This window comes from Salmo salar, chromosome 09, assembly GCF_965601325.2.
Source record: "Salmo salar chromosome 09, fSalSal1, whole genome shotgun sequence".
Lineage (NCBI taxonomy): Eukaryota > Metazoa > Chordata > Actinopteri > Salmoniformes > Salmonidae > Salmo > Salmo salar.
The window spans coordinates 38,546,508-38,558,861 of NC_138299.1; the positions used below are offsets into that span (position 1 = coordinate 38,546,508).

Genomic DNA, 12,354 nt, shown 5'->3' on the forward strand with positions numbered 1-12,354 from the left:
GCTGTTACAGAGGCCTATCATTATTAGATTCATGGCTGTTACAGAGACCTATCATTATTAGATTCATGGCTGTTACAGAGACCTATCATTATTAGATTCATGGCTGTTACAGAGGCCTATCATTATTAGATTCATGGCTGTTACAGAGACCTATCATTATTAGAGTCATGGCTGTTATAGAGACCTATCATTATTAGATTCATGGCTGTTATAGAGGCCTATCATTATTAGATTCATGGCTGTTACAGAGACCTATCATTATTAGATTCATGGCTGTTATAGAGACCTATCATTATTAGATTCATGGCTGTTATAGAGACCTATCATTATTAGATGTATGGCTGTTACAGAGACCTATCATTATTAGATTCATGGCTGTTACAGAGACAGTAATTCAATCGGTACCATGTTTTAAATGCCAGATGAACACTATGTTTGAACTAGTTTGTTGTTGTGACTATGTTTTAACTAGTTTGTTGTTGTGACTATGTTTTAACTAGTTTGTTGATGTGACTTTGAAAGGGGGAATAGGGCCAACAGACAAATCTAGCAAATCTAGTTAAGTGACATGAGACTATCACATGATATAACATGAAGTGTGTGTGAAAGGGAATTCACAAAAGCCTTGAATCAGAGTAGATCTGACCACTGACCAGTTCTTATTCAAAAGAAAACAGTCCAAAACGGACCCAGCAAAGAGTCCCTCGGGCGATGAAGCTTGAGGCTTTTCTGGGACAAAAGCCTGTCTGTGTGTCTCTCACTGTCTGTCTGTCTGTCTGTCTGTCTGTCTGTCTGTCTGTCTGTCTGTCTGTCTGTCTGTCTGTCTGTCTGTCTGTCTGTCTGTCTGTCTGTCTGTCTGTCTGTCTGTCTGTCTGTCTGTCTGTCTGTCTGTCTGTCTGTCTGTCTGTCTGTCTGTGTGTGTGTGTGTGTGTGTGTTTGTGTGTGTAGCAAGGACAGCTGTGTGTGCTTCAACTGTTGGCTCTGGACACGTGACGCAACAGAATGAAATCTGATGCTCTGGTAGAGTAGAGCTGAATGAATTTATAACTCCTTGAGCGATAATGGGGGATTGCTGTAGTAGTACTAATAACTTCTCTGTCCTTGGTCTTAGTGTGTGTGTGTGTGTGTGTGTGTGTGCGTGCGTGTGCGCATGTGTCCCTGCGTTTGTCTGTTTGTACGTGAGGTAGATATCAGACCAGGGGCTATGTTGTAAGTTGTAATAAGCACATGCTCCACCACGTGGGAATCATTTTGCCAACCCAGGCATCGGCTCAACGGCCCAACCCTAAACCACAACAACCTCAGAGAGACGCCTTTTAACGGGAGCTCAACCAGCATGAGAGGAAGAAGGAGGAAGGAGATGGAAAATAAAACGAGACCTCTACTGTTTTGAAGCAAACTGAAATAGAAATAGGCCTATTTCTGTAATGGTTTAACACAGCGTAGAACATGTAGTAGCTAGTGCTGTCCGCTCTCTTTCGGTCTCTCTCTCCAGCTCTCTCTCCCTCTCTCCCCTTCCTTCCCTCTCTCTCTCCCTCTCTCCCCTTCCCTCTCTCTCTCCCGCTCTCTCTCTCCCTCTCCCTTCCCTCTCTCTAAATCTGCCTCTCTCCCCTTCCCTCTCTCTCTCTCCCTTTCTCCCCTTCCGTCTCTCTCTCCCTCTCCCTCTCTCTCTCTCAATTCAATTCAATTCAATTTGCTTTATTGGCATGACTTAACAATGTACATATTGCCAAAGCTTATTTTGGATATTTACAATATGAAAAAAAATTGAATCAAAATTGTCAACGGGACAACAGTAACAACAATAACCAAGGGTCAAAATAACCATGCAATGAACAATAACAATAAGCATACAGTAGAGGACATGTGCAGGTTGATTGGTCTGTCAGACACTGTCCCTCATCTTATGGCAGTCAGCAATGTAGAGCACTGCCAACCCACAGCTCCATGCAACCTCCCCCAACAGGACGGGGAGCCACCTCTCATCAAACCTTGAATAAGGGTTTCAGATTTGGGGAAATGACACTCTCTAAATGTTTTATATTTTTCACATGTTGTCAGGAAATGCAGCTCTGTCTCAGGTTCTGCTGTTGTGCAGTGGTTGCACAGCCTTTCCTCTACAGGGAGCCAGGTTTTCCTGTGTCTACCCTTCTCAATAGCAAGGCTGTGCTCACTGAGCCTGTACTTTCTCTCCCTCTCTCCCCTTCCTTCCCTCTCTCTCTCCATCTCTCTTCATCTCCCTCTCTCCCCTTGCCTCTCTCTCTCCCTCTCTCTCTCTCCCTTTCTCCCCTTCCCTCTCTCTCTCTCCCTTTCTCTCCCTCTCTCCCCTTCCCTCTCTCTCTAACTCTCCCTCTCTCCCCTTCCCTCTCTCTCCCTCTCTCTTTAACTCTCCCTCCCAATCCATCTCCCTCTCTCCCTTCCCTCTCTCCCTTCCCTCTCTCTCTAACTCTCAGGAGGCTTTACAACATACTGTAGCCGGCTTTCAGTAGACAAAGGATAGATGACGTAGTGGCCCGGTTGGTCCTTTGAGAAACGTGACAGCTTGGGTCTTTCTGTTATCTCCGTGTCAGCGTAAAGCCGGAATGATGGCATGACACAAAACACCGAACTATTAACATATGAACACACATACTGTACAACACCACACACACACACACACACACACACACACACACACACACACACACACACACACACACACACACACACACACACCAACAGCAACTCAAAAAGACAAGCAGGAAGCATGTATTTGCATGACAGTGAATGTTAGCAATAAAGTCCCCTCTTGTGATGCAAAGCGCAAGGAAATGATTTATAACAACCAATTATGTTCAGGCACATCGAAGAACATGCCTTACAGCTAGACCTATTTCACAATAGCATATAGCTAGACCTATATTACTATACCATATAGCTAGACTTTATTACTATACCATATAGCTAGACCTATAATACTATACTATATAGCTAGACCAATATGACTATACCATATAGCTAGACCTATATTACTGTACTGTACAGCTAGACCTATATTACTATACCGTATAGCTAGATCTATATGACCATACTATATAGCTAGAGCTATATTACTATACTATATAGCTAGACCTACATTACTATACCATATAGCTAGCCCTATACTATACAACTAGACCTATATTACAATACTTTGTAGCTAGACCTATATTACTATACCATATAGCTAGACCTATATTACTATACCATATAGCTAGACCTATATTACTACACTGTACAGCTAGACCTATATTACTATACCGTATAGCTAGATCTATATGACTATACTATATAGCTAGAGCTATATTACTATACTATATAGCTAGACCTATATTACTATACCATATAGCTAGACCTATATTACTATACTATATAGCTAGACCAATATTACTATACTATATAGCTAGACCTGTATTACTATACCATATAGCTAGACTTTATTACTATACCATATAGCTAGACCTATAATACTATACTATATAGCTAGACCAATATGACTATACCATATAGCTAGACCTATATTACTGTACTGTACAGCTAGACCTATATTACTATACCGTATAGCTAGATCTATATGACTATACTATATAGCTAGAGCTATATTACTATACTATATAGCTAGACCTACATTATTATACCATATAGCTAGCCCTATACTATACAACTAGACCTATATTACAATACTTTATAGCTAGACCTATATTACTATACCATATAGCTAGACCTATATTACTATACCATATAGCTAGACCTATATAGCTAGACCTATATTACTATACTGTACAGCTAGACCTATAATACTATACTATATAGCTAGACCTATAATACTATACTGTATAGCTTGACCTATATTACTATACTATACTATATAGCTAGACCTATATTACTATACCATATAGCTTGGCCTATATTACTATACTGTATAGCCTGACCTATATTACTATACCATATAGCTAGACCTGTATTACTATACCATGTAGCTAGACCTATATTACTATACCATATATATTACTATACCATATAGCTAGACCTATATTACTATACCATACATATTACTATACCATATAGCTAGACCTATATTACTATACCATATAGCTAGAACTATATTACTACACCGTATAGCTAGACCTATATTACTATATCATATATATCACTATACCATATAGCTAGACCTATAGTACAATACCATATAGCTAAAGCTATATAACTATACTATATAGCTAGACCTATATTACTATACCATATAGCGAGACCTTTATTACTATACTATACAGCTAGACCTATATTACTATACCATATAGCTAGACCTATATTACAATACCATATAAATTACTATACCATATAGCTAGACATATATTACTATACCATATAGCTAGACCTGTAATACTATACCATGTAGCTAGACCTATATTACTATACCATATATATTACTATACCATATAGCTAGACCTATATTACTATACTGTACAGCTAGACCTATATTACTATACCATATAGCTAGACCTATATTACTATACTGTACAGCTAGACCTATATTACTATACCATATAGCTAGACGTATATTACTTTACCATATAGCTAGACCTATATTATTATACCATATATATTATTACACCATATAGCCAGATCTATATTACTATACCATGTAGCTAGACCTATATTACGATACCATATAGCTAGAGCTATATTACTATACCATATAGCTAGACCTATATTACTATACCATATAGCTAGACCTATATTACTATACTATACAGCTAGACCTATATTACCATACCATACAGCTAGCCCTATACTATACTGCTAGACATATATTACAATACTTTATAGCTAGACCAATATTACTATACTGTATAGCTAGACCTATATTACTATACCATATAAGTAGACCTATATTACTATATTATATAGCTTGACCTATATTACTATACTAAATAGCTAGACCTATATTACTATTCTATACAGCTAGACCTATATTACCATACCATATAGCTAGCCCTATACTATACTGATAGACCTATATTACAAAACTTTATAGCTAGACCAATATTACTATACTGTATAGCTAGACCTATATTACTATACTATATAGCTAGACCTATATTACTATACCATGTAGCTAGACCCATATTACTACACCATATAGCTAGACCTATATTACTATAACATATAATTAGACCTATATTACTATACCATATAGCTAGACCTATATTACTATACTATATAGCTAGACCTATATTACTATACCATATAGCTAGGACTATATTACTATACCATATAGCTAGACCTATATTACTATACCATATAGCTAGGACTATATTACTATACCATATAGCTAGACCTATATTACTATTCTATATAGCTAGACATATATTACTATACCATATAACAATACCTATATTTCTATACTATATAGCTAGACCTATATTACTATACCATATAGCTAGGACTATATTACTATACCATATAGCTAGACCTATATTACTATACAATATAGCTAGGACTATATTACTATACCATATAGCTAGACCTATATTACTATACCCTATAGCTAGGACTATATTACTATACCATATAACTAGACCTATATTACTATTCTATATAGCTAGACATATATTACTATACCATATAACTATACCTATATTTCTATACTATATAGCTAGACCTATATTACTATACCATATAGCTAGGACTATATTACTATACCATATAGCTAGACCTATATTACTATACCATACATATTACTGTACCATATAGCTAGACCTATATTACTATAGCATATATATTACTATACCATATAGCTAGACCTATATTACTATACCATATATATTACTATACCATATAATTAGACCTATATTACTATACCATATAGCTAGACCTAAATTACAATACTTTATAGCTAGACCTATATTACTATACCATATAGCTAGACCTATATTACTATACTATATTGCTAGACCTATATTACTATACCATATAGCTAGACCTATATTACTATTCTGTATAGCTTGACCTATATTACTATACCATATAGCTAGACTTATATTACTATATACCATATAGCTAGAACTATCTTACTATACCATAAAGCTAGACCTATATTACTATACTGTACATCTAGACCTATAATACTATACTATATAGCTAGACCTATATTACTATACCATATAGCTAGACCTATATTACTATACCATATAGCTAGACTTATATTACTATATACCATATAGCTAGACCTATATTACTATACCATATAGCTAGCCCTATACTATACTGCTAGACCAATATTACTATACCATATAGCTAGACCTATATTACTACACCATATAGCTAGACCTATATTACTATACCATATAGCTAGAACTATATTACTATACCATATAGCTAGACCTATATTACTATACCATATAGCTAGACCTATATTACTATTCCGTATAGCTTGACCTATATTAGTATACCATATAGCTAGAACTATCTTACTATACCATAAAGCTAGACCTATATTACTATACTGTACATCTAGACCTATAATACTATACTATATAGCTAGACCTATATTACTATACCATATAGCTAGACTTATATTACTATATACCATATAGCTAGAACTATATTACTATACCATAAAGCTAGACCTATATTACTATACTGTACATCTAGACCTATAATACTATACCATATAGCTAGACCTATATTACTATACTGTATAGCTTGACCTATATTACTATACTATATAGCTAGACTTATATTACTATACTGTATAGCTTGACCTATATTACAATACCATATATCTAGACCTATATTACTATATACCATATAGCTAGAACTATCTTACTATACCATAAAGCTAGACCTATATTACTATACTGTACATCTAGACCTATAATACTATACTATATAGCTAGACCTATATTACTATACCATATAGCTAGACTTATATTACTATATACCATATAGCTAGACCTATATTACTATTCCGTATAGCTTGACCTATATTACTATACCATATAGCTAGAACTATCTTACTATACCATAAAGCTAGACCTATATTACTATACTGTACATCTAGACCTATAATACTATACTATATAGCTAGACCTATATTACTATACCATATAGCTAGACTTATATTACTATATACCATATAGCTAGAACTATATTACTATACCATAAAGCTAGACCTATATTACTATACTGTACATCTAGACCTATAATACTATACCATATAGCTAGACCTATATTACTATACTGTATAGCTTGACCTATATTACTATACTATATAGCTAGACTTATATTACTATACTGTATAGCTTGACCTATATTACAATACCATATATCTAGACCTATATTACTATATACCATATAGCTAGAACTATCTTACTATACCATAAATCTAGACCTATATTACTATACTGTACATCTAGACCTATAATACTATACTATATAGCTAGACCTATATTACTATACCATATAGCTAGACTTATATTACTATATACCATATAGCTAGAACTATTTTACTATACCATAAAGCTAGACCTATATTACTATACTGTACATCTAGACCTATAATACTATACTATATAGCTAGACCTATATTACTATACTGTATAGCTTGACCTATATTACTATACTATATAGCTAGACTTATATTACTATAGTGTATAGCTTGACCTATATTACAATACCATATATCTAGACCTATATTACTATACCATATAGCTATACCTATATTACTATACTGTATAGCTTGACCTATATTACTATACCATATTGCTAGACCTATATTACTATACCATGTAGCTAGACCTATATTACTATACCATATAGCTAGACCTATATTACTATACCATATAGCTAGAACTATATTACTACACCGTATAGCTAGACCTATATTACTATACCATATAGCTAAAGCTATATTACTATACTATATAGCTAGACCTATATTACTATACCATATAGCTCGACCTATATTACTATACTATACAGCTAGACCTATATTACTATGCCATATAGCTAGACCTATATTGCTATACCATGTAGCTAGACCTATATTACTATACCATATATATTACTATACCATATAGCTAGACCTATATTACTATACCATATATATTTCTATACTATATAGCTAGACCTATATTACTATACCATATAGCTAGGACTATATTACTATACCATATAGCTAGACCTATATCACTATACCATACATATTACTGTACAATATAGCTAGACCTATATTACTATACCATATATATTACTATACCATATAATTAGACCTATATTACTATACCATATAGCTAGACCTATATTACAATACTTTATAGCTAGACCTATATTACTATACCATATAGCTAGACCTATATTACTATACTATATTGCTAGACCTATATTACTATACCATATAGCTAGCCCTATACTATACTGCTAGACCAATATTACTATACCATATAGCTAGACCTAATTTACTACACCATATAGCTAGACCTATATTACTATACCATATAGCTAGACCTATATTACTATACCATATAGCTAGAACTATATTACTATACCATATAGCTAGACCTATATTACTATTCTGTATAGCTTGACCTATATTACTATACCATATAGCTAGACTTATATTACTATATACCATATAGCTAGAACTATCTTACTATACCATAAAGCTAGACCTATATTACTATACTGTACATCTAGACCTATAATACTATACTATATAGCTAGACCTATATTACTATACCATATAGCTAGACCTATATTACTATACCATATAGCTAGACTTATATTACTATATACCATATAGCTAGACCTATATTACTATACCATATAGCTAGCCCTATAATATACTGCTAGACCAATATTACTATACCATATAGCTAGACCTATATTACTACACCATATAGCTAGACCTATATTACTATACCATATAGCTAGAACTATATTACTATACCATATAGCTAGACCTATATTACTATTCTGTATAGCTTGACCTATATTACTATACCATATAGCTAGACTTATATTACTATATACCATATAGCTAGAACTATATTACTATACCATAAAGCTAGACCTATATTACTATACTGTACATCTAGACCTATAATACTATATAGCTAGACCTATATTACTATACCATATAGCTAGACTTATATTACTATATACCATATAGCTAGAACTATATTACTATACCATAAAGCTAGACCTATATTACTATACTGTACATCTAGACCTATAATACTATACTATATAGCTAGACCTATATTACTATACCATATAGCTAGACTTATATTACTATATACCATATAGCTAGAACTATATTACTATACCATAAAGCTAGACCTATATTACTATACTGTACATCTAGACCTATAATACTATACTATATAGCTAGACCTATATTACTATACCATATAGCTAGACTTATATTACTATATACCATATAGCTAGAACTATATTACTATACCATAAAGCTAGACCTATATTACTATACTGTACATCTAGACCTATAATACTATACTATATAGCTAGACCTATATTACTATACTGTATAGCTTGACCTATATTACTATACTATATAGCTAGACTTATATTACTATACTGTATAGCTTGACCTATATTACAATACCATATATCTAGACCTATATTACTATACCATATAGCTATACCTATATTACTATACTGTATAGCTTGACCTATATTACTATACCATATTGCTAGACCTATATTACTATACCATGTAGCTAGACCTATATTACTATACCATATAGCTAGACCTATATTACTATACCATATAGCTAGAACTATATTACTACACCGTATACCTAGACCTATATTACTATACCATATAGCTAAAGCTATATTACTATACTATATAGCTAGACCTATATTACTATACCATATAGCTCGACCTATATTACTATACTATACAGCTAGACCTATATTACTATGCCATATAGCTAGACCTATATTGCTATACCATGTAGCTAGACCTATATTACTATACCATATATATTACTATACCATATAGCTAGACCTATATTACTATACCATATATATTACTATACCATATAGCTAGACCTATATTACTATACCATATAGCTAGACCTATATTGCTATACCATGTAGCTAGACCTATATTACTATACCATATATATTACTATACCATATAGCTAGACCTATATTACTATACCATATATATTACTATACCATATAGATAGACCTATATTACTATACCATATAGCTAGACCTATATTGCTATACCATGTAGCTAGACCTATATTACTATACCATATATATATTACTATACCATATAGCTAGACCTATATTACTATACCATATATATTACTATACCATATAGCTAGACCTATATTACTATACCTATATTACTATACCATATAGCTAGACCTATATTACTATACTATATAGCTAGACCTATAATACTATACCATATAGCTAGACATATATTACTATACTATATAGCTAGACCTATATTACTATACCATATAGCTAGACCTATATTACTATGCCATATAGCTAGACCTATAATACTATACCATATAGCTAGATCTATATTACTATACCATATAGCTAGAGCTATATTACTATACAATATAGCTAGACCTATATTACTATACCGTATAGCTTGATCTATATTACTATACCATATAGCTAGACCTATATATTACTGTACCATATAGCTAGACCTACATTACTATACCGTATAGCTAGATTTACCAACCTTGCGTTGAGAGGGCGAACTCGAATCGCGACTTTCACGTTTGCCATAGTTCCTTACTTGGTAAAGGTCATTCGTCAGGATTTAAAACCTCCACATTTAAAACATTCACCCGATGAAACGGGAAAATGTGTCTTAATCGCCGGCCATTCAAGCCATTTCTCCCGGTAAAGAGCCCGCTCAACGGACCGTTGGACAACACTGAACAAAACTGCCTGCTGGACTGGAGTCACTACAAATAGACCTGAGTGAGGCGGAGCAGAGGATGCTTTCCTTGCCATTAGAATACATGTTGGGGCATCTGAGATTTCGTAAATGGTTGCAATCGCTCATGAAAATGTGTTCATGCCATAGTTCATGCAAATACAGTTGGCCTACAGAGACATACAGTTTGACAAATATGACAATGAAAAATTGAGTCCCCTGCCCCCAAATAGTCTTCATTAAACGGCATAGGCCAACTCAGAACACTTTCCATGTTTTTGCTCTAAATAATATATATTTATTGTATTTCAATATGTGACATGCAACATAAAAAATGTAAAGTTGAAAAGCAGCAGACAATCATAATACTTGAAGTCCAACATGAACAAAACGTTTTATCACAAATGCACAGAAAGCATCCATGAAAGCAATCACCAGTTAAGGTCAAAGGCATTGTACTCTCACACAGTGAAACATGGACAGTATAGCAGGAGGGAAAGAATTTCAGATATGACACTATTACCTGTTTGAGTTTTGTGAACATAAATGGATTCCTCCACCCAATCCCAAATCAACAACACCAAAAGGTAGAATTAGGGATTTTGGCTTATTTTTTCAGAGGATTTGGTTTTCTTTGTGTTTTTTTCTGTAAATGTTTTATTAGTGTTGGCCCATCAAGTATGTCATTATACCTTTATTGATAATGCAACCCTCACCTTCAATCAGAATGCAAAGTCAACCTCCATGGTAAACCCTGGTTTGTGGCACCACCGATCCTGATCAGGAGGACTTTCTGGTTCCCTATGCAACTCTAGACAGGACAATAAGGGCTGTGCCAGCCAGCCACATTGCAGGGACATAACGTTTCCTGTCTCAGGAATCTGGAATCCCAACAGGGTCTGGTCAGAGTACATTAGTTCAGCTACACCTGTTACTGTCAGCCTTTCACTCAAAAGACTGGGCATTGTTGGCCAACAGAAACACTTTTTGTCCGTTGCCTGTCTGTGAGGTCAGTTGGCTCCCCCTATGGGTTGCAGTGATACCTGCAGGATGTCCATGTGGTTGTAGAACTCAGGCATTGATAAAGAATAGGAGGAGGAGGAGGTGTGGGTAGAAGAAGACTGTAACAGAGGCATAGAGGAGGAGTGGGGATAGACTCCTGCTGAATCTTCTCAATGAACTCTGTTAGCCAGGGTAACTGTGACCACTTCCTCCTCTGCCAGAATCTCCCTCTCTACCAGCTGTCTGATCAGGAACAGGAAGTTGTTCCACTGCAAAGAAGCACATGACAAAGAACATGGATGGATCTGATCTGGGGGAAACCACTGGTAATAGTTATATTGCTTTGGTAATATACTGGTAATACCCTTGTAATAGTTATATTGTTATGG

General features: G+C 34.2%; 1 protein-coding gene across 1 annotated transcript in view; it reads right to left on the reverse strand.

The window, feature by feature from the left end:
- Window positions 1-10,985, reverse strand: part of LOC106611278 (uncharacterized) — a 66,580-nt gene extending 55,595 nt beyond the window's left edge. The window contains exon 1 of the mRNA XM_014211316.3: window positions 10,763-10,985. Within this exon, the coding sequence (XP_014066791.2) occupies window positions 10,763-10,809 (47 nt within the window). The 5' untranslated portion in view covers window positions 10,810-10,985. The remainder of the gene's footprint in view (window positions 1-10,762) is intronic.
- Window positions 10,986-12,354: the final 1,369 nt, after the last annotated feature.